Source organism: Thermobia domestica, chromosome 2 (assembly GCF_964235325.1).
Source record: "Thermobia domestica chromosome 2, izTheDome1.hap1.1, whole genome shotgun sequence".
In the NCBI taxonomy this organism is placed as follows: Eukaryota; Metazoa; Arthropoda; class Insecta; order Zygentoma; family Lepismatidae; genus Thermobia; species Thermobia domestica.
In genome coordinates, this window is record NC_137455.1 from 351,930,436 (window position 1) to 351,950,103 (window position 19,668).

The 19,668-nt window shown below is 36.3% G+C and overlaps 1 protein-coding gene across 2 annotated transcripts in view; it reads right to left on the bottom strand.

Moving 5' to 3' along the window:
• Nucleotides 1–12,568: 12,568 nt before the first annotated feature.
• The window catches only part of LOC145678773 (heat shock 70 kDa protein cognate 4), a 40,323-nt gene continuing 33,223 nt past the window's right edge, over nucleotides 12,569–19,668 (bottom strand). For both annotated transcript variants that reach the window (XM_081749271.1, XM_081749272.1), the window contains exon 4: nucleotides 12,569–14,428. In XM_081749271.1, the coding sequence (XP_081605397.1) occupies nucleotides 13,040–14,428 (1,389 nt within the window). In that variant the 3' untranslated portion in view covers nucleotides 12,569–13,039. The remainder of the gene's footprint in view (nucleotides 14,429–19,668) is intronic.

The window sequence follows — 19,668 nt, forward strand, 5'->3', positions numbered from 1 at the left end:
CACCTCTGGCTCACGAGATCGCTGGTTCAATCCCACTTTTCGCCAGGAAGACTTTCTGTAGGACCCATACTGTGCGTGGATTTTCTCGGTGTTTTTCCAGTTCCTTCAGTCCACCATTTCGATAATCATCATCACTGCTCCTTTTAGATTCGGATTATAATCGTGGAATATTAAACTAGAAAATTTCAAATAACTTTAAGCCCCAAAGTAAAGCTGCTCCAAGGATTGCAACTTCGCCTATAAAATAACATTTTTGAGCCTACTAAGAATCTGTTTTGTCCTATCTACTTAGGTAATGATTTTGTATATGTACACGTATCCTTAATCTGCACCGTAGAGGCATCTAATTATAAATAAATGTATAACGTTTAACTGCCGTTTTCTAAGAAACTATTACCATAGAAATGATATAATTTTCCCCTAAATGCAAATTGAGTTGCCCTTTGACCAGAAAACAATTGAATTTTAGCCATGATATATCAAATCTCTAAAGTAGAGATAAGTTTTACACCAAGGATTACAACTACGCTTATAATTTATAAGCGTAGTTGTAATCCTTGGTGTAAAACTTATCTCTACTTTAGAGATTTGATATATCATGGCTAAAATTCAATTGTTTTCTGGTCAAAGGGCAACTCAATTTGCATTTAGGGGAAAATTATATCATTTCTATGGTAATAGTTTCTTAGAAAACGGCAGTTAAACACAGCGGCGCAAATCTGTCTTCAACATTGGGGGGGACGGGTAAGAACGTTTCCATATATATATATATATATATATATATATATATATATATATATATAAGCGATATTCAAAATATTTATGAAGTTGAAAAACAATGTTGTGAAGGATCAGGGAAGTAGAATTGTCTTCAGTGGCGTATTTAGGAGGCTATCGGGGTCAAGCCCCCCCCCCCGAAATAAATTTGTTAGCTTTTCGCATTTCACGTACAACAATAATCCTTCTTACCATTTCTAAGAATGTCATTGACTTTCCATTTCCTTATGCTCTTTGGTCAGAAATAATACTGTATTTGTCAAATTTCATTCCATGTAAGAACTGCGTCCTTTTGTTCTTTCTTTCGTCCTTTCTACTTTTCTGTTTCTTTTTCTTGACGTTACTTTCTTTCATTTCGTCTCTCATATTTTATCGACCGTTGTCAGTTGTGATTCAAGTCGGCCGTCATCAGTAACACCAAAACTAAGAGGAGTTAATAAGCGAAACTGGTATTCCACACCAACTTGTGCGGATATCAACATTACAGGACCTTAGTTATTATAACAAAGGAAAAATTATATAGTTTAGTTATTTTTGAAAGAAGAAAGCGTTTGAATTAAAGTAAATCAAAACGGAGGAATAATTAGCCCAAGAAATTAGGAAGGCCAAGAGGACGCTTCCTTTTTCTTGTATGAATAGAATAAAGGGTTAGATTCACTCCTAAATTTTTGTATCATATCATACAGGATTTATCGGTCTGCATTTCTTGCCATTATAACTTCAATTTATACATAAATTAAAATATATTTAATTCTCAAACTCAGGTGAGCAATTGCCCACTTCCTTCCTTGTGTTGGGCATACCGCCTCGAAACAAAATCCTAAATATGCCATTGGTTGTCTTCAACATTGGGAAGAGGGCAGATTTGAGGCTTATTCTAGAGAAGGGAGATGAACTCATATTACGGTAGATGAATCTGATCAACTATTGTAGAGTATATTATATATTAGGTGAAGTAGTAGTACATATCAGTATTACAAATCGCTGCCGTGAACACATTCTGAAATCTGAATACATGTATATTTATAATTGGTATGTTTCTAATTAGGCATCCACAAAGATCCACGTTAAAATTGTTTTATTAATATAAATAATGACTTCCCCAAAACTATGAAGAAAGAATATCAATTATGTATCATGCAAAAAAATACTCTTTGAGCAAAATGATGATAATCTTAATAACATTACAGGAATCGTTACAGAAAACTGACACATGTAATATACTCTTTAGTTAACAGATGTGACCTTAAGATTATGGAGAAAAATATTCCAGCGATTGAATTCTTTTCTTTGCTTACGAAGCATCCTCTCTCAAAAGAAAAATTGGGACATGTGGAAATACGTAGGAACAAACCATGGTTTGAACAAGCAGAGAAGAGAAAACAGGCAAAATTACGTTGGCTACGAAATCCGAATGAAATAACTACACAAAATTTCGTGGACATCAGGCGGGAAACTTCCAAAACTTTTAGAACAAAGAAACGCGATTTTTTGAAAGCGAAAATTTAGGAACTTGAAGATAATTGTAAAAATAAAAACATTCGGGACATGCATAAAGGGATCAACGAATTTAAGAAAGGCTATCAACCTCCGGCTTATATTAAAGAAAACTCATGGAACAGTTCTCATTGATACAGATAGCATTTTAAATAGATGGAAAGATTTCTTTGACGATTTGCTTAACACACAGCCAAAAACTAATGTGCGTGGAGAAAAGGAGATGCACACCGCAGAACCGTATATTCCAGAACCCAACCGAATAGAAGTAGAAATCGCTATAAAGAAATTAAAGAAACGCAAATCTCCGGGTGTAAACGAAATTCCGGCTGAGTTAATTTTAGCTGGACGCGAAAAATTTGGAACAAGATACACAAACTCATTCTCCTTATCTACAACAAGGAAGAATTGCCACAAGAGTGGAAATGATCAATCATTGTTCCAATCCACAAGAAAGGCGACAAAACTGACTGTAATAATTATCGAGGCATTTCTCTTCTGTCAACATCCTATAAAATCCTTTCAAACATACTATTAGCAAGATTGAAATACGCAGATGAATTTATTGGAGATTATCAGTGTGGATTTAGACGAAATCGATCAACTATCGACCAAATATTTACCATTCACCAAATACTCGAAAAGAAGTGGAAATACAGTAGCCCGGTGCATTAACTATTTATTGACTTTAGAAAGGCTTACGACTCGGTTAGGAGAGAAACATTGTACAACGTTCTTACAGAACTTGGAATACCGAAAAAGCTAATTAGATCAATTAAGGAATGTTTAAATGAATCCCAAAGTAAAGTCCGGGTAAGAAAATATTTGGCCACGAGCTTTCACGTGGAGAATTGCCTGACACTAGGAGATGCGTTGTCGAAATTATTATTCAACTTTGTCCTGGAATACGCTATAAGGAAAATCAAAGATAGCAACCAGGGCCTAGAGCTGAATGGTGTTCACCAGTTATGCGTACGCTGATGATGTAAATTTAATAGGGGATGATAGAACAATAGAAAGAAATGCAGAGATCTTATTAAACGCTTGCAGGGACAAGAGTTTAAAAGTAAATGCAGAGAAAACTAAATACATGGAAGTGTGTCGGGACCGTAATACAGCAAATTATGAATGCGTTAAAATACTAATTCATACTTTTGATAAAGTGGAGACTTTCAAATATCTAGGATCAGTATTAACAGACAAAAATCATATTCACGAAGAAATTAAATGTCGACTAAAAGCAGGGAATTCGTGTTATTATTCAGTTCAAAATCTCTTTTTGTCGCGAATTCTGTCGAGGAATTTGAAGCTTAAAATATATAAAACGATAATCATAATTGTTGTTCTGTATGGTTTCGAAACATGGTCGCTTACTCAGAGAAAAACATAGACTGAAAGTATTTGAGAACATGATGCTCAGACGAATATTCGGACCCAAGAGGAACGTTAATGGGGAATGGCGGTAACTTCATAACGAGGAACTACGAAAATTATACGGCTTACCAAACATTGTTAGAGTCACCAAGTCTAGAAGGCTTAGGTGGGCAGGACATATGTTCAGCGGTAAGACCAATCGGAAAACGACCATTAGGAAGACCTAGGCACGGATGGGAAGACAATATTAAGGTGGATCTCGCAAAAATAGGAATATAAAGTAGAAACTGGATCCAGTTGGCCAGTAGCGTACCCAGGAATTTATTTCGGGGGGGGTTCAAACTAAATATGAAGCTATTTTATATTAAAATTGCTAAAATTGCCCCTAAAATTAGGCAAAATTTTTAAAAAGTCGAAATTTCGGGGGGGTCCGGACCCCCGTGTCCCCCCCCTTCCGTACGTCCCTGCAGTTGGCTAAGGATAGAACTCAGTGGAGATCTTTTGTGAACGCGACATTGAACCTCCGTGTTCCATACGCTATAGAGTTAGTTAGCTTACGAAGCATGAGTAGGCGCCTAGGCTGATAGTACAAATGGATTAAATGCGCATTTACTGTAAAGATCGATTCTACTGACATTGGATAGTTTGTATACTCTTTGTGTGCTAGGGCCTAGGGGAGAAAATGAGATAAGATTTCATATCAGGTTACGTCACGTATAGTCGCACGCCTTCATTTTCAGTAAAAATTGAAAAACCAAGAGAAACCAATTTCACCTCACTTTCCTTTGTGGCAGTCGGACACAAATTATCACACTTATCTGCAAAAAGCACTTTTCAAAACGGATTATTGGGAGAGCCTCCAGTTCCAATGTTGGGGGGGGACATGTATCCCCATTTCCCCGGAATTTGTGCCCGTACCTAATGCTGAGACAACTTTCCAGCATGAGGAGAGGGGTATATCCTCTCCTAGCATTTATTGCAATTTGTGCCCAAGTAGTGGAAGTGGAATTAATACATATTGATGAGACTACTAAACGCACTACAGCACGAAGTTCAGTTTGAAATACTACAGACGATTCTTTTTAAAAAATGGAAAAGCCAAGAGAAATCAATTTCATCTTACATTTCTTTGTGGCAGTCGGACACAAATCATCACACTTATCCCAAAAAGCACTTTTTAAGTAAGATTATTGGGGGGGACAGTCCCCCCCAGGTCTAAGATTGGAGGGGACATGTCCCCCTCGTCCCCCCTGGGATTTGCGCCTGTGCTTATAAAACACCATTTTTGAACGTACTGAGAGTCTGTTTTGTCCAAAAGATGAAATTTATGTAATGATTTTGTATTAGTATAGGCATTCTTAATCTGCAAGGTAAAGACATCTAGATACGCATAACGTTTCATAAGTTAAAAATCACTTTTGATCAAGGAATATAATTAATTCATATTTTAAAGCATGCAGTATTGAGTAAAATGGAAATAAAAGCTCTCATTTCTCTTTGTTGTAAATCATGTATAAAATGCGATCGTGTCTAAACACTTTTCTATCCGTAACTCATGTGGCAACATCGCATGTATCGCAATGCGCTCTGCCATCTAGTGAGAAAGTTTTACCCTAAAGGTGACTAGCGATCCAGCTTAAGAGATCATATAATTCATATACACAAGTCACAACTAATTTTCCTTCAAACGTCACTTTTCCCTCCCACTTAACCCCTTACCCGTATCTCAGCCATACTCAATAATTCCATATTAAAATTGTTATACGCGTACTTACCTCCCATCAATGCATCAAAATTATATAACACCACACTTCTTGTCCTGAGATAATATGAACTAAGTATTCTTTTTTTTATGTAAAAAAAATTGAATCAGCGCAACCCTAAATAGTATCCTACATCTGCAGTATTTACGTAGTTCTTGGAGCATCCACCAGAGGCAACCTTCGATAACTCATCATAACTGATTTATACTTGACTGCCATCTTAAGGACATTGGATCATACTTTGATTTTCCACATTAGTCTCCAGGATTTTTTTTTTTAAATCGTCTTAAGAGTAATAGAGCAGCGAGTGTAGAGGATATTCGGCTTAGCACCTATTTTGAATTCTCCCTGTATGTTCTTGTTACAGGAGCGTTATTTATGGGGGGCAGGAGGGGGCAATTGCTCCCCCCAAGAGTTCGAGGAATACATATAATTTAATGGATTATCTATTAATATACTAGTACAAAACAGAAACGCCTTATATCGGTAGTGCTCTTGCCCCCCTCAAGCGAAATCTGAAATGACGCCCCTGTCTTGTTATTCTACAAACGAGAAATTGTAATCATTTAATAATAAAGAGACTTCCTTGTGTTGTCATCTCATTCTAATACAAATTCATGTTTACCATTCTCTTCCTAGTTTCCGTAAGTTCCTCAAAACTCAGCCACGCCGTTTCAGCAATTCATATACTTCCCCATTAATCAAGATAATTTTGTTGAGCTAATCAACCACGTCTGGGGGACCAGGAAGAAACGAAAGTAAAAAAAAATTGAACAAAACCAGGAGGGACGGAACCCTCGAGGCAATAAGTGTAACAGAATTTGTTAGGAACATATTTTTGGACTGTTATTCTAAAGTAGTCTTGACTGCGATTGGAAGACGATTGATACGCCAGGGCTCTGACCATCCATTTCATGACAGAGGTGTCATTGCAAAGAGGCCAGGACATCTAGAAGCTGAAGCCCTTAAGACGAGAGGATCTTGATTCTCGAATGAGCTCCGTGGTCGATCCCAAAAGGAAACAATCGACCAATTTATCTTAACCAATTGGAGGCCTAGGCATCACCAGGCATTAAAAGAAGCTCATCACATCGATATGGCTGAGGTACAGTAAAACCTTTCCTTCGTTAACCTTTGCGTCTCTGTAACCTTTTTCATTAGAAATCATGCATCTCATTTCACTCATCCCCAGTTAATTAAGTGCTGTACTATTCAGATCCCTGTGCACTTTCTCACCATGCGAAGTGCTATCCCCACATTCATTTAGAAAGAACTTAATAATTGATATAATTAACTGTAGTTGAAACCCCACATTACAGTACAGCAATACTGTTTTCTCAAATATGACAAGTAAATTTCGTTCATATTTCATACAGTATGCAATATTATTAGTTTTTAAGAAAAACGAAATGTCCAAAGACAGGACATGCACCAATCGATATATATTTTTTGAACAGAATAATATGTATGACTGCAAAACTCATGCGTAGTTTCCGAAAAATTGAGAAAACTAATTAATTTGTAAACCTAAAAAATTGTCGCTGTACGAGAACCATTCTAGTTATTGAAATGAAATTTATACTTTTTTTTTTTTTTTTTTTTGATTGCTACAATTTTGAGACCTGGGCCTTGATTGTACCTGAAGTTAAAATCCAAGGTTATGTCATGGATGGCAAATGATGGCTTAACATCCAAAAACTCTTGCCCCCCCCCCCAAGTGAGGGTTAGTCTGTTTAATAATTACAGCAAATTAATAGGGCCTTATGCAGAGTCATTTTGACGTATGATTACCGTCATACTAAAGGCCTGACTACTGCATATGTTAGTCGAACTCTTTAGTCTGGCTCTAATTACGTGTCAGAACGACTCTGCATAAGGCGCATAATGTTCATAATAGAATGTGAAAAACACTTTAAAAAAAATAAACTACGCCATATTAAAATACTTAAAAGAACCTAATTAATCATCCACTTTGTACTCTCATTTGTTTAACTGGACGAACCCAGACCGAAAGGAAAAGAGATTTCTGCCCAAATCTCATAAGCAGTGGGAAATATTAATATTACAGAAATTTAATCACCTTCACTTTTAAAATTTGTAATTTTCAAGACACTAACACACACATTTTATTACTTTTAGTTAAAAGTTGAAATACCGAGTTTCACGCATCCAGCTTAAGCAAATCGTTCACTTTATATTTTCTGAATAAATAATGGGGAATACGAACATTACGGCAAGTGCACCCTTTGTTCTTCCCCCCCCCCCTTTTTTTTCAGCGGAAAGGTTATAAATTTGTCAAGTTCCATTTACTAGCTTTGGAGATTTGCGAAATACGCTATTCTTTTTTTAAAAAATCTTATCCTACCTCTTTTACGATACGCATTTCCAAAAAAATTCTTATATCTTGCTTTCGTAAGGATTTTTTTTTTTTTTTTTTTTTAAGTTAAATTTTAACTACCACTTGTAGTATACCCAGAAAGCAACTTAACTTATATAAGAGTACAGAATTTAAGACAGCCAAACAAATGGACTTTGTTGAATAGTTTCCGATTTCTTATTCGTACATTTCCCACAAGCTGCAGTTTTAAATTCACGCACTGTCAAGCCACGGGTTTCAAAAAGGTAACCAACTGAAAATATATGTATTTATGTACGTGTTATATGTATATATTTATTGACTTATTGAAGCTTTCGTGATTTGGAAATAATACTTTTCGTTTACTTTTAATATGAAAAAGCCTGCTCCCCTGGAAAAGTTTCCACCTACATCCCTAAATGACTTGTATTGATTTCTTCAAACGTATTGTGTTGCGTATTACATTAGTAATTTAGTTATTTGTTGATTTTTCTTGCTCATACATAACTCAAAACATGCGAAATATAGTAAGTGCGTTCTACATGTAGCTATATAGTCTATATTTAATGTTCACCTGTGAAGTAGCTAGTGGACTTTTGCCCTAATTAAGCAAACTTTAATGAGTTTTTGCCCTACCTTTGGAAAGTTAGTGAGCTTTTGTCCTAATCTTAATAAACACAAATTTAGGACTAGTGCCTATACTTTTAGGACTTATGTTACCCTATCATACCACTCTAATTACAGATTTGACGGTTGTATAAATGAGTTCCTTTGACACTATTCTTTCTTGGTAAAGTAATATATTTTACCCCAATATTTCCAATTGCAATCCGAACCGTTCCCAATCATTGTAAATATTTTTAGTTATTAAATGCTCAGTGTATTTTTTTTTTCCTTTTGTTGAGCGTGGAGCCAGCTAAAAAACAGCTGATCTAAGCTCTTCAAAAGTGAGTTTACAACCTTGGAAAATACCATACGCTGTAGAACATCCAGTGGGCTACGGAATGAGTAGTTCAGAACACGAATCAAATTCCCACCAAAATGTTTTTTCTGCTTTTCTGTTGTGTATAATTGCTTACAGTTACAAAGAGTTTGTATTCCTATGACCTCAGTGTACGATGAACGCGTTTCCCATTAAATATGGGCTTTCGATTGTCTCATACGACCCTCAACGCCAGTTAAGTCCTCTGATTGGCCCACCCCTTGTTCTAACTTGCACATACCTGCTTCAAAATTTGAACTGTCTACTGTTGAGCAAAATAGAACAAATGTGTCGTGTACAACCTTCTATATGTATAATTGTTATGGACCATTCAGATGATAAATTTGTGTAAATTTACTGCGAAATGAATTTTAGAAAGTCAGCTGTAAATTTTAATTTTCAACATTAACGTTTTTGAAGAAGTCAATCAGAAAGACTTGCTTTCTCAAGCCTAAGCACGCATTGCGTTATCAGGCAAATCAGTTCGAATTTCCTAAGCTCCTAGCTAACTGTGGAGGCTCTGCGCTTCTGTTTCCTTCTATGAAATATGCCAAGATTCTTTCATGTCTTCATGAATGACTTCCGGTATTTTTCACTACACATTTTCTTCCACTACTAAACAGTGGTGAAAGTTCACGCCTGGATAAATTTCGAATTCTATATTACTTTGAAAACTAAATTAGTTATTTACATCACAACTAAGTTTTCTCGTAACCCCATTGAAAAGTTCGTGTGTTTAATGTAACAAAGTTTACAAAAACTTCACAAGTTTTCATTGTATAGGGAGAGAACTTACCACTACAGCAATACTTCCATAATAGCTGTAAGTCTATGTCTATTGTATTTTCAATTTATTACGTAATATTTCAGTCGGATTTCAACTTTTCATACTTAAAACGAAATACACACTTTCGTGTTGTATTTGGTGCCCACAAGATTGTCTTATCTCTGGATCGAAGTCAGACAATTTAATTTTCGATACGTCCAAATACTAAATTTAAACGCTTATTTCGGAGTTTATATTTGTCCCAGAAGGCAAGCAAAACGCTTGATTCAGATCCGGCCCGGACCACAATTTGGAAGTTTCTGCGTGTTCAATACTAGTATGCAACTTAATCACTGGTAATCAAAAAAAAAAAAAAATGTCCGGGTAAACTATTTATAGTAATTCAAATTAGATTCCGTGCATTCAATTTAGTATGAAAAGTGCAATTAAATATTCATCCAAGCAATTGAGAACTTATTGGCACGAGAGGGTTCACGTAGAGTTCTATAAATTTTGTTCTAAGACTCTTCCGTTATGGGGCGTTTACACTTGGTCGATTTAGTCGCACGACTAAATCGACTCGTTGCATTTGCCACTAAATCAAAGCAACTAGGCCGAATCAGATCGATGGATGTGTTCAATTATTTCAACCACAGAAAATAGAACGTTTTTCAATTCAGTTGCCAGTCGATTAGTCGCCTTCGATCAACAAGCGATTCAGTTGAAGTCCCGTTTACACGGTCGATTAAGTTGAAACTGACGTCAATTCAACTGAATCGAACGCAAATCGACTAAGTGTAAACGCCCCATTACAGTCACCTAGCTAAAACAAAATTACATGACAGCATTACCAGAAACTCACGTCAAATCTCGTGGTTTATAGAATATACGCCAACTCAAACTTTTCATGCAAAGATGTGTGATCTTAAGCGAAACTGGCCTGCAGCTCTACCTAAAACCTAATCAACTTCCGTAACAGCTTTTCTGTCGTTACGCAGTTTCTAGCAAAATAAGTAAAATCAATGAGAAAACCTAGGTAGCCTAATATTGACTAGAATTCACAGAAGTAGCATAGGAATAGCGTTGCTTCATCCTAATCAGGCTTAACGATACACAGATTTAACTTTTCCAAGAAATTATGCTTACGAATGAGTTTCTGCATCCACAACAGTGAACTCAAGTTAGCATTATACTGTACTGGGATGGGTAACCACTGGTAGGGTACGGGTAACACTGAACGCCACATTAGAAATTGTGCCATTGAAACAACCAGGATACATTTAAACAGATGAAAAAGTAAAACTTTCAAAATCTTCATTTGCTGTGAAATTCGGGGGAATTCTTTACTAATTTGTAAAACCAATCAAATTCTTTGAAAGAAGGTTAACTGTTACGACTACCCTACTTCCTGTAATTTAGTATCTAAAGAGTTACGCGAATCAGCGCACAATAACAGCTATTAGTTCAAGTGATTGCCATGGGATAGATTTAAGAGAATATGATCCACAGTAAATAAAAACTGCCCCAGTTGCAGAACCAGTTATGACCAACGGGCTATCTTCATTTCAGATTAGACATTCTAATACAGCAGCATTCAGTTTAAGATTTCGACCAAGAACCTTGTCATTTCTCTTCGTAGACCTGTAATACGTAAGGTGGTTACTTGCGTAGTCTTTTCATGTTAAAATTTTAAATATTCTGCAAGAGAAATCCCGTGATATTTTAAAAGAATTTTACACAAACATTCATCAGTTTGTACCGGTGTCAGGACACTGCAAAATAAGTCAGACTATAGACACTGCGCAGTTTTCGCTAAAAATTCTATTTTTACCAATATACTAACGTTTTTGTATCTAGCATATTTAAGTCATATCAGAATTCGCCATGTGAAGTTTCAGATAAATTGCTATTTTGCGGAGCAAGCTACACAGTTGCTTTAATGTTACAATTGTATCAAGAACGCGTGCAGCAGCTGCATTATTTTTTTTCCCTACCACCTAATAAAAATGCATTCGAATTTTGCACAACAGTTCTTGAAGTTATAGCGACTATATACCTTTACATGATAGAATATGCTATAAACAAATACACCGAAACTGCACCAGTTGGGAGTTACCTGCATGAGTATCCCTGATACAGCTAACTAGGTAGTACAGTACCTCCTATGCCAGTTCTGCGTCAAGTTGTGATTGCAATAGCGATAAGCGTTTAATTTCTTCCAACTATACGGACTATGACGTCGAATAACAGTGGTTGCAGTTAACAACCGATATGTTTGCACAAGTATCGAAGTATATTAACATTTGTGAAAGAAACTTAACTGCACTCCTGAACTAACTTGAAAATTTACCCACAGGTTTTGTCCACGCATATGTTAGATCTAGACTATTTGTAAAATCAGATTATTCTTATTTACACACCCTGTGCTAATGATACAGTGAGTACTTGGGTAACTTCCACACTTCAAAGCCGTTTAGTATGCCTTTTGATCAACTGGATCATTTAAAACTAAGGAACTATTACAACTACGAGAACTAGAAAATTTATCCGAGTGGCAGGAGCAAATATTCATGTTCTCTCCCATCTTTCTAGTGCATTAGGTCGCCATCACTAAGTGACTACTACCGTCACCTTCCGCTAGTCATGCACCACGACTTCTTGTAAAAACTGGCTCCATTTGCTTCGAACAGAGTAAACGAAAATTTTATGATTAATGCAAACCCATTCTTCAATCTAGAATGGAATGACCAATGAATGCTAAAGACAGCAAATTAAGTCGTCCGAATATTTCCAGATCCTCAAAGTGGCTAATTAATTCAACTTTCATTTACTCTATTTTGGAACGAATGATTGTAGCATTAAAAGTTAAAATCCAAGTATCAGAAGATTTGAACAAAATAAAGAACCTCCTCCATATAACCATTCTACACTAGCACTGCACTGTGGTCCTGGTTTAAACCTGACAATTGGGCTAAACAGCAGTCCTTGCATGATGCTAAACTTGTATTTGTAACCTGGGAATAATGGTGTAAATGTATTAACAGCTACAGATGTCGATCTGATAATTTTGATTTATTGAATTTTCTAAACTTCAACAAAATGCCAATTACAATGGGATTCAGTCATTTTTTTTTTAATTTTGACAAAACAGGAACCTTAACTTTTAGCAATCTTTGCAAAGGAAACTGAAATTATTCAATGTTTCAATTAAAATAGGAATGTTATGCAATATAATGCAACATTTAATACTGTCCTTAACAGAGATCTGAAGCTCATTTTTATAAACTGAATATCACAGTGTAAGCAACTTTTTAGACTGCGAATGTAGTACATTCGAAGTAAAGCTTTACGAACAAAATGTTACTTCCACAAGTATGTTGGCTTAAGATACCCGAGTGCGTAAAAATCAAGATCCCTTTCTTAGATATTTGAAAACAAAATCAAATTGTGCCTGTAATAAGAGGTCACATCTGGAATGCTTCGCATTAATTTGGATGGAATTGCTAGTTTGTCTTCCAAGCTCTTTAGTCCACTTCTTCGATTGTGGGGCCAGTGCCAGAACCACCAGTTGCGCCACCAGGAGGAGCACCCGCGCCTGCTGGGAATCCACCTGGCATACCTCCTGGGGCACCTCCAGCACCCTGGTACAGCTTCGTGATGATTGGGCTACAGATTCCTTCCAGTTCCTTCTGTTTGTGTTCGAATTCTTCCTTTTCGGCAAGTTGATTGGAATCTAGCCAGCGAATGACTTCATTGCATTTATCAAGAATGGTGTTCTTATCGGATTCGGAGATCTTATCCTTAAGCTTATCGTCCTCGACAGTGCTCTTCATGTTGAAGCAGTAAGATTCGAGAGCATTCTTAGCGGCAATCGTCTGCTTTTGCTTCTCATCTTCTGCCTTGTACTTCTCTGCCTCGGCAACCATTCGCTCAATATCTTCTTTGCTGAGACGTCCCTTGTCGTTGGTGATAGTTATCTTGTTCTCCTTACCTGTAGACTTCTCAACTGCTGTTACATTCAGGATACCGTTCGCATCGATATCGAATGTCACCTCAATTTGAGGCACACCTCGTGGAGCTGGTGGAATACCAGTCAGTTCGAACTTGCCCAGCAAGTTATTATCCTTAGTCATGGCTCTCTCACCTTCATATACTTGGATCAACACTCCAGGTTGGTTGTCAGAGTAAGTGGTGAAAGTTTGGGTCTGCTTCGTTGGGATTGTAGTGTTACGTTTGATTAGAACTGTCATTACTCCGCCGGCTGTTTCGATACCAAGGGACAATGGAGTGACATCCAACAGAAGCAAGTCCTGTACTTCTTCAGACTTGTCTCCGTGAAGGATGGCCGCTTGCACGGCTGCTCCATAAGCAACAGCTTCATCAGGATTGATCGATTTATTAAGTTCTTTGCCATTGAAGAAGTCTTGCAACAATTTTTGGATTTTAGGGATTCTAGTAGAACCACCGACAAGTACAATATCATGAATTTGTGCTTTGTCCATTTTAGCATCACGAAGGGCCTTCTCGACGGGTTCCAAAGTGCTACGGAAAAGATCAGCATTAAGCTCCTCGAAACGAGCACGAGTGATAGAAGTGTAGAAGTCGATACCTTCGAACAGGGAATCAATTTCAATGCTAGCTTGGGTCGAAGAAGAGAGGGTTCGCTTTGCTCGCTCACAAGCAGTTCGAAGACGACGCAAGGCACGCTTATTCTGCGTCAGATCCTTCTTGTACTTCCTCTTGAATTCTTGGACGAAGTGATTGACCATTCGGTTGTCGAAATCTTCACCGCCCAAGTGGGTATCTCCGGCAGTTGACTTTACTTCAAAAATGCCATCTTCAATTGTTAGAATTGACACATCAAAAGTGCCGCCTCCTAAATCGAAGATAAGGACATTGCGTTCACCTGTGCCCTGAAAAGGAAAGATGATCACAATCAATACAAGAAATGATACTATTAAAGTTACAATTCTATTCCTATGAATAAGTATACAAGTATCTTTAAATATACCATGGTAATCAGTCCTAATGCTGTGATAAATCGGCAACATTTTTGTAGACAGCTACGTCTACATAACTGGTTAATCTGTATTATCCTCTTCCAAGACTAGTCAGGTTCGTATAATTACAATTTAATGAAGTGCATTTTAAAAACTTTTTCCCCTCTCGTTGATCCTCACGGTGGGTAAAATTCTTGAATAGATATCTAACCACAGTCCTCCCCATTGGTCTAATGCTAACGCGTGCGCTTTTGGTGCTTATGTTATTTGTCCGGTGGGAGAGGACAAACTTAATTTTTCATAATGTCTCCTTTAGACTAAAGGCGCGACTTCATGATTTTTTTCCATTCACTGAATTCAGTCAAACTTCATGCTTTTAAGATCAAACTTCATGCCCCCTCCCCAAAACATTTGATGGGCGAAATCTAGATTACAATGAAACCACCCGACAAATGAATTCAGTGTTTATTATGGTTTCCCTTAATGCTTAAGTTTAGTCGCTTGTGTACAAGAACGTTTACTGTACAACTTTTGAAGATTTCTGCAAAATCTAGGTGTAAATAGTTTTTCATCGCTCCCGCTATATTTACGTATTTTCCATTATCAAATCTTGCTTAAACAGATGCAATAAGTTTCGATATTTAGAATTGATGCAAATATGCAGTGAAGAAATTTAAGTTATGCAAGTTACTTATCAAAGGCACAAAAACAGACGAGGCAACTATTCTCAACCTGAAGAATGGGTTTTGCTACAACTGCTTGTCCGTTTTCGTAAATCGGAAATTGCTGCATTATCTTCACTTATGACTACTTATTACATTTAATCTTACCAATGCACATTGTCATTTCTGACAATGCTCTGTGCAGTTTGCTGATCCAGTCTCAGTAAACTTACAAGGAATGTAAGTTTTACGTCCGACGTTTATGCCGGCTAGGCTAAAGGAGACAAATTAATGAGATGGTGGAATCAAGAAAGTGGAATGAAACGAGCTCCACAAAGCTCACTTGGCTCGAGCTGGGATCGAACCAAGGACCTCATGCAGAGGTGAGCGCTCTGCCACTGAGCAATTTGAGGTTGAGGCACTAAAACTGAGTTGATACCTGCAGTAGTGACTCGCAGACTTTTTTAAAAGACTACACTACTAGTGGCTCCATGATTGCTAGTAATCTCGACAATTTATTCCATTAAATCCACCCCTTCCCTCTCCTTTGAATCTATTCCCCACAGCCTTTCCTCCAAATACGACATTGCTCACACGTCATACCTGTATCAGTTGAAACTTATAGCACTCACGTATTAACAGGTTTGAGGATTGTCAGCTATGCTGAGTTCACTCCTACACGAGTAGTCTAACTTTGGATTTCCTGTGCTTTCCTTTCCAGCTATTCCTCCCCCTCCCCTCGTACACGAACATATAGAACATATCTAATGAACTAATAATTGAATATATATATCAACTGCAATTGCAAACTTAAATATTTGTTATGCGGTGGATGAGAAATGTGAAAGTGTTGGGAATTGCTTTCCTTCTGTATTATGTAATTTCATCTTACTATGCAGTCCTAAAGCAAGTGCAAGGTACGAAAAGTATCCAAAGGCCAACAACGATTGAACTTATGACTTGAGGTGTCTCGTGCGACCGTCTGACTACATTTAACTATTAATAGCTTTGTTCAAGACTCAATACGAAGTTCTACAAATGAATACATTATAAATGCACTACATAATGTTTACAAACAATTCATTACTGTATTTTGCACAAATCAATATTACATCGCTGACATTGGTTCTTCCTCAGTGCTCTCCCAATTCACTTACAGTCTTGGGACAAGTTCTTATTTCTACTAATTCCATTTAAAAAAATACTTAATACATAAAGACGAAAAGTCAAATACGTTATTGCGTGCAGCGGTTGATTGTGGCTCTAAAGGTAATGAGAGAAGTTTAGGATTCGACAATCGATGCTTCCCTACCTGATACCATCAGCAACCTACAGTAGCAAAAGAAAATGCTACCTTTATTGCCCATTACCTTATGCTGACTTTCGTATACGATTCTGCCTTGTCAACTACTAATTTATGATTCTAAGCTTATTCTCGAATTTTGTGATCTCTTTACAGAAATGAACGGAAACTTATTTTGTTTACGCAATCTACATAGGGTAGAAAAGTTTTAAACCCTGAGCCTATATTTCCCTATCTTACACTGGAAGGACCGTCTAAGGGAGTACGTCAATCTAGCTACAGATTTGCCGAAAATTTATTTTACACACTATGCAAGTACAATTTTCATTCGTGCATAAGTGAAATTTTTTGCAGTTGTAGTTTAAAATCAGAAGTGGTCTCGTACAAGGAAGACAATATGCAAGTATGAATAGATTTCTTCAGAGGCCTATTCTCTCAATATTATGCCTCACTAAAGGAAATTACGTCACATCACAAATCAACGAAATATTAAAACCTACTTTCTATACAACGAGAATTTTAATTCTCGTATCATCCTCATCTGCATATTAATTGCGGACTTAGAACCAGCTGAGCTGGTATTTTACATATGTTTAACAGTTACCTTAATATTCCTTCCTGACATTAATTTCACAGAATTTAGAAAAATGCTTAATTATTTGGATGACTTAACTATATACAGAGGCAACTACTTCCTGTGACTATGAAAAATCAGATCGAATGTAAGTAAAATGTTTTGACTAATTTCTCTATACTGATTAGTGTATCAAGAACTAGGTAAGGAAAACTAATCTACAAACTATGGTATGTTTAACTGATTCATGAGCCTTGAAGAGGAATTCAATAGCTTAACATTCAGACCAGATTCCAAAGAGCAGTAAAATATATGTATGTTATCGCAGACTTAATCCGAAGTGCCATTAAACTTAAAGCCATCTTAACAAAACAGTTGAAAGGTAAGGAAAAAAAAAGAACGTCCATGTGTGTGCTTTATCTGGTACTCTGTCCTATCTGTTGGTGACTTTGTACTATTTGACTGTATATGTATGCATGCGTAGATGTAAAAAACATCCATTAAAAAAAATCAGAAGATTTAACTATTCTTTTTTACGCAGTTTTCAATATTAAAACTCAGTTTTCCCGAAAAGTTGTGACTTTCCCCTTACCCTTCATTTGTAATATTACTATTCATAAATGTTCAATTTTGGTAACTGCGCAAAAATACAAGTTGGTATGTCGAAGAATGTCGCACTGACGTTAAAGAGCAATGCCGCCATTAAAAGTTATATGCACTAGAAATTCTACCAGAAATTTGAATAAAAGTTACTAGATAGCAGGGTTGGCAAAAACAGTGGTTTTTATTGAAAACCAAAAAACTTTTGTTTAAACCCGGTTTATTTGGTTTAAACCAGATATTTTTGGTTTAAATAATTTGCTCTATGTATTTATATCACATATGGACCGAAACAACTGTTTCGCCTTTGCGTTATTATGCAACAACCGGGTTATGCTGGAAGGGGTTACATAAGCTTAAAGTGGGAGTAATTGACCACAAATGCGATAAGTCTGCCGACTCTCACGAAGGACTCGTGATAAAAATACGTTGCACTGATCTTTACGTACTTGTTAATATAAAGTCATGAGTCATTTCAAAACCACCAAAAGAAACAGCTGCACAAGTAAAACCATTATACAGAATTACGTAAGGACAATTTCAAAATACTGCAGAGTATAGAACTAATTTAGTCAAAGTTAATTCACTACGACTTATTAATCCAAGTTAAAAAGAACTACTTGATTTGCATATCACTAAGAAAAGTGAATAAAAATATGAATTGAGTTCACTTTGGCTCTGACATTTATACGTAAGTACATATCAAAGATATTTCCGATTTCAATAAATGCCACTCGTGAGGTTTGTATGACTCCACCTCCCCAAAAAATAATCTCCATTTCGATGCATTTTATCAATAGTAAACATTATTAAAACTAAATATTTAGACTGATTGCAGTTGCATAACAATAATAAACTATTTTTAAAAAGTCACAAAAGAAACATTCATAAACTTATTTTTAAAAAAATGTGCTTTTGCAGTATAATATCTGAGTAATGAATGGGGAATTTAGTCTGAATATACGAATAATATACGGGAGTGAAACGTGATAATACTCAAATGTGTTCAAAATTTTACGAACACTTACGAGAGCCAACCCTGCTAGATAGTAACAATTCAATTAAAACCAGGGTGGATTGATTTAAATCAGTCTGATTTAAATCACTTTATTTTTTAAATAAAAATCTATGATTTAAATCAAATTCCGAAATGAATTAATTTAAAGTGAAAGTAAGATCCCGTTTCTCTTCTGTTATTCTATTATGGAAGATAATAATAATAATAATAATAATAATACAATGAGACAAATTTATGTAAGCACAATATGAAAACTAGTATTATGTAGGGAAAGATCAGGGAAAATCCCGTTTGAACGGGTTACGGGTGAACCCTGCTTTCTTCTGTTTGTAACACAGGGTTTTAAAATTTCTATTCCAACGGGGAAATCACTATGGACATTTAAGATGAAAACTCTTTTGTGTCCACGTCTATTTGTTTCCAGATAATAGGGGCGTATTTAGAGGGGTCCGATACCCTCTCCGATGCAAAAAAATTAGATTTTAAACTTTTGGGAGAAATTTATGTACTAAATACATAGAAGTTCCTCGGGATCGTAATACGACAAATTTTGGATGCGTTCAAATATCGAATAATACTTTTGATAAAGTAGATACTTGACCCCATTGCAGAACATGCCGCGATCTGCGATGTAATCGCAGAAAATTTGCCGCGCCTGTGCAGGAAAAATTGTCAGAGGAAATAAAATAGCTAACAGAAAAGTATAAAAACGTGCCTGCTATGTATAGATGTCTTAAATGCACGGACAACTCTCATTTGAACTGTTTTTGACGTCACATAAAGCATATTTTTAACAATCACAAGTATTTCTTCTGCTGGAACTGATCATCTTGATTTTTTTATTTTGGAATTCCTGCAGGAAATTTGACTTACAAAAGCTCATCGCATAAAGACAAAGAAAGTTCTGCCATCGACTAATGTCTAGGATCAGAAAACTATATTCACGAAGAAATTAAATATCGACTAAAAGCAGGAATTCGTGTTATTATTCAGTTC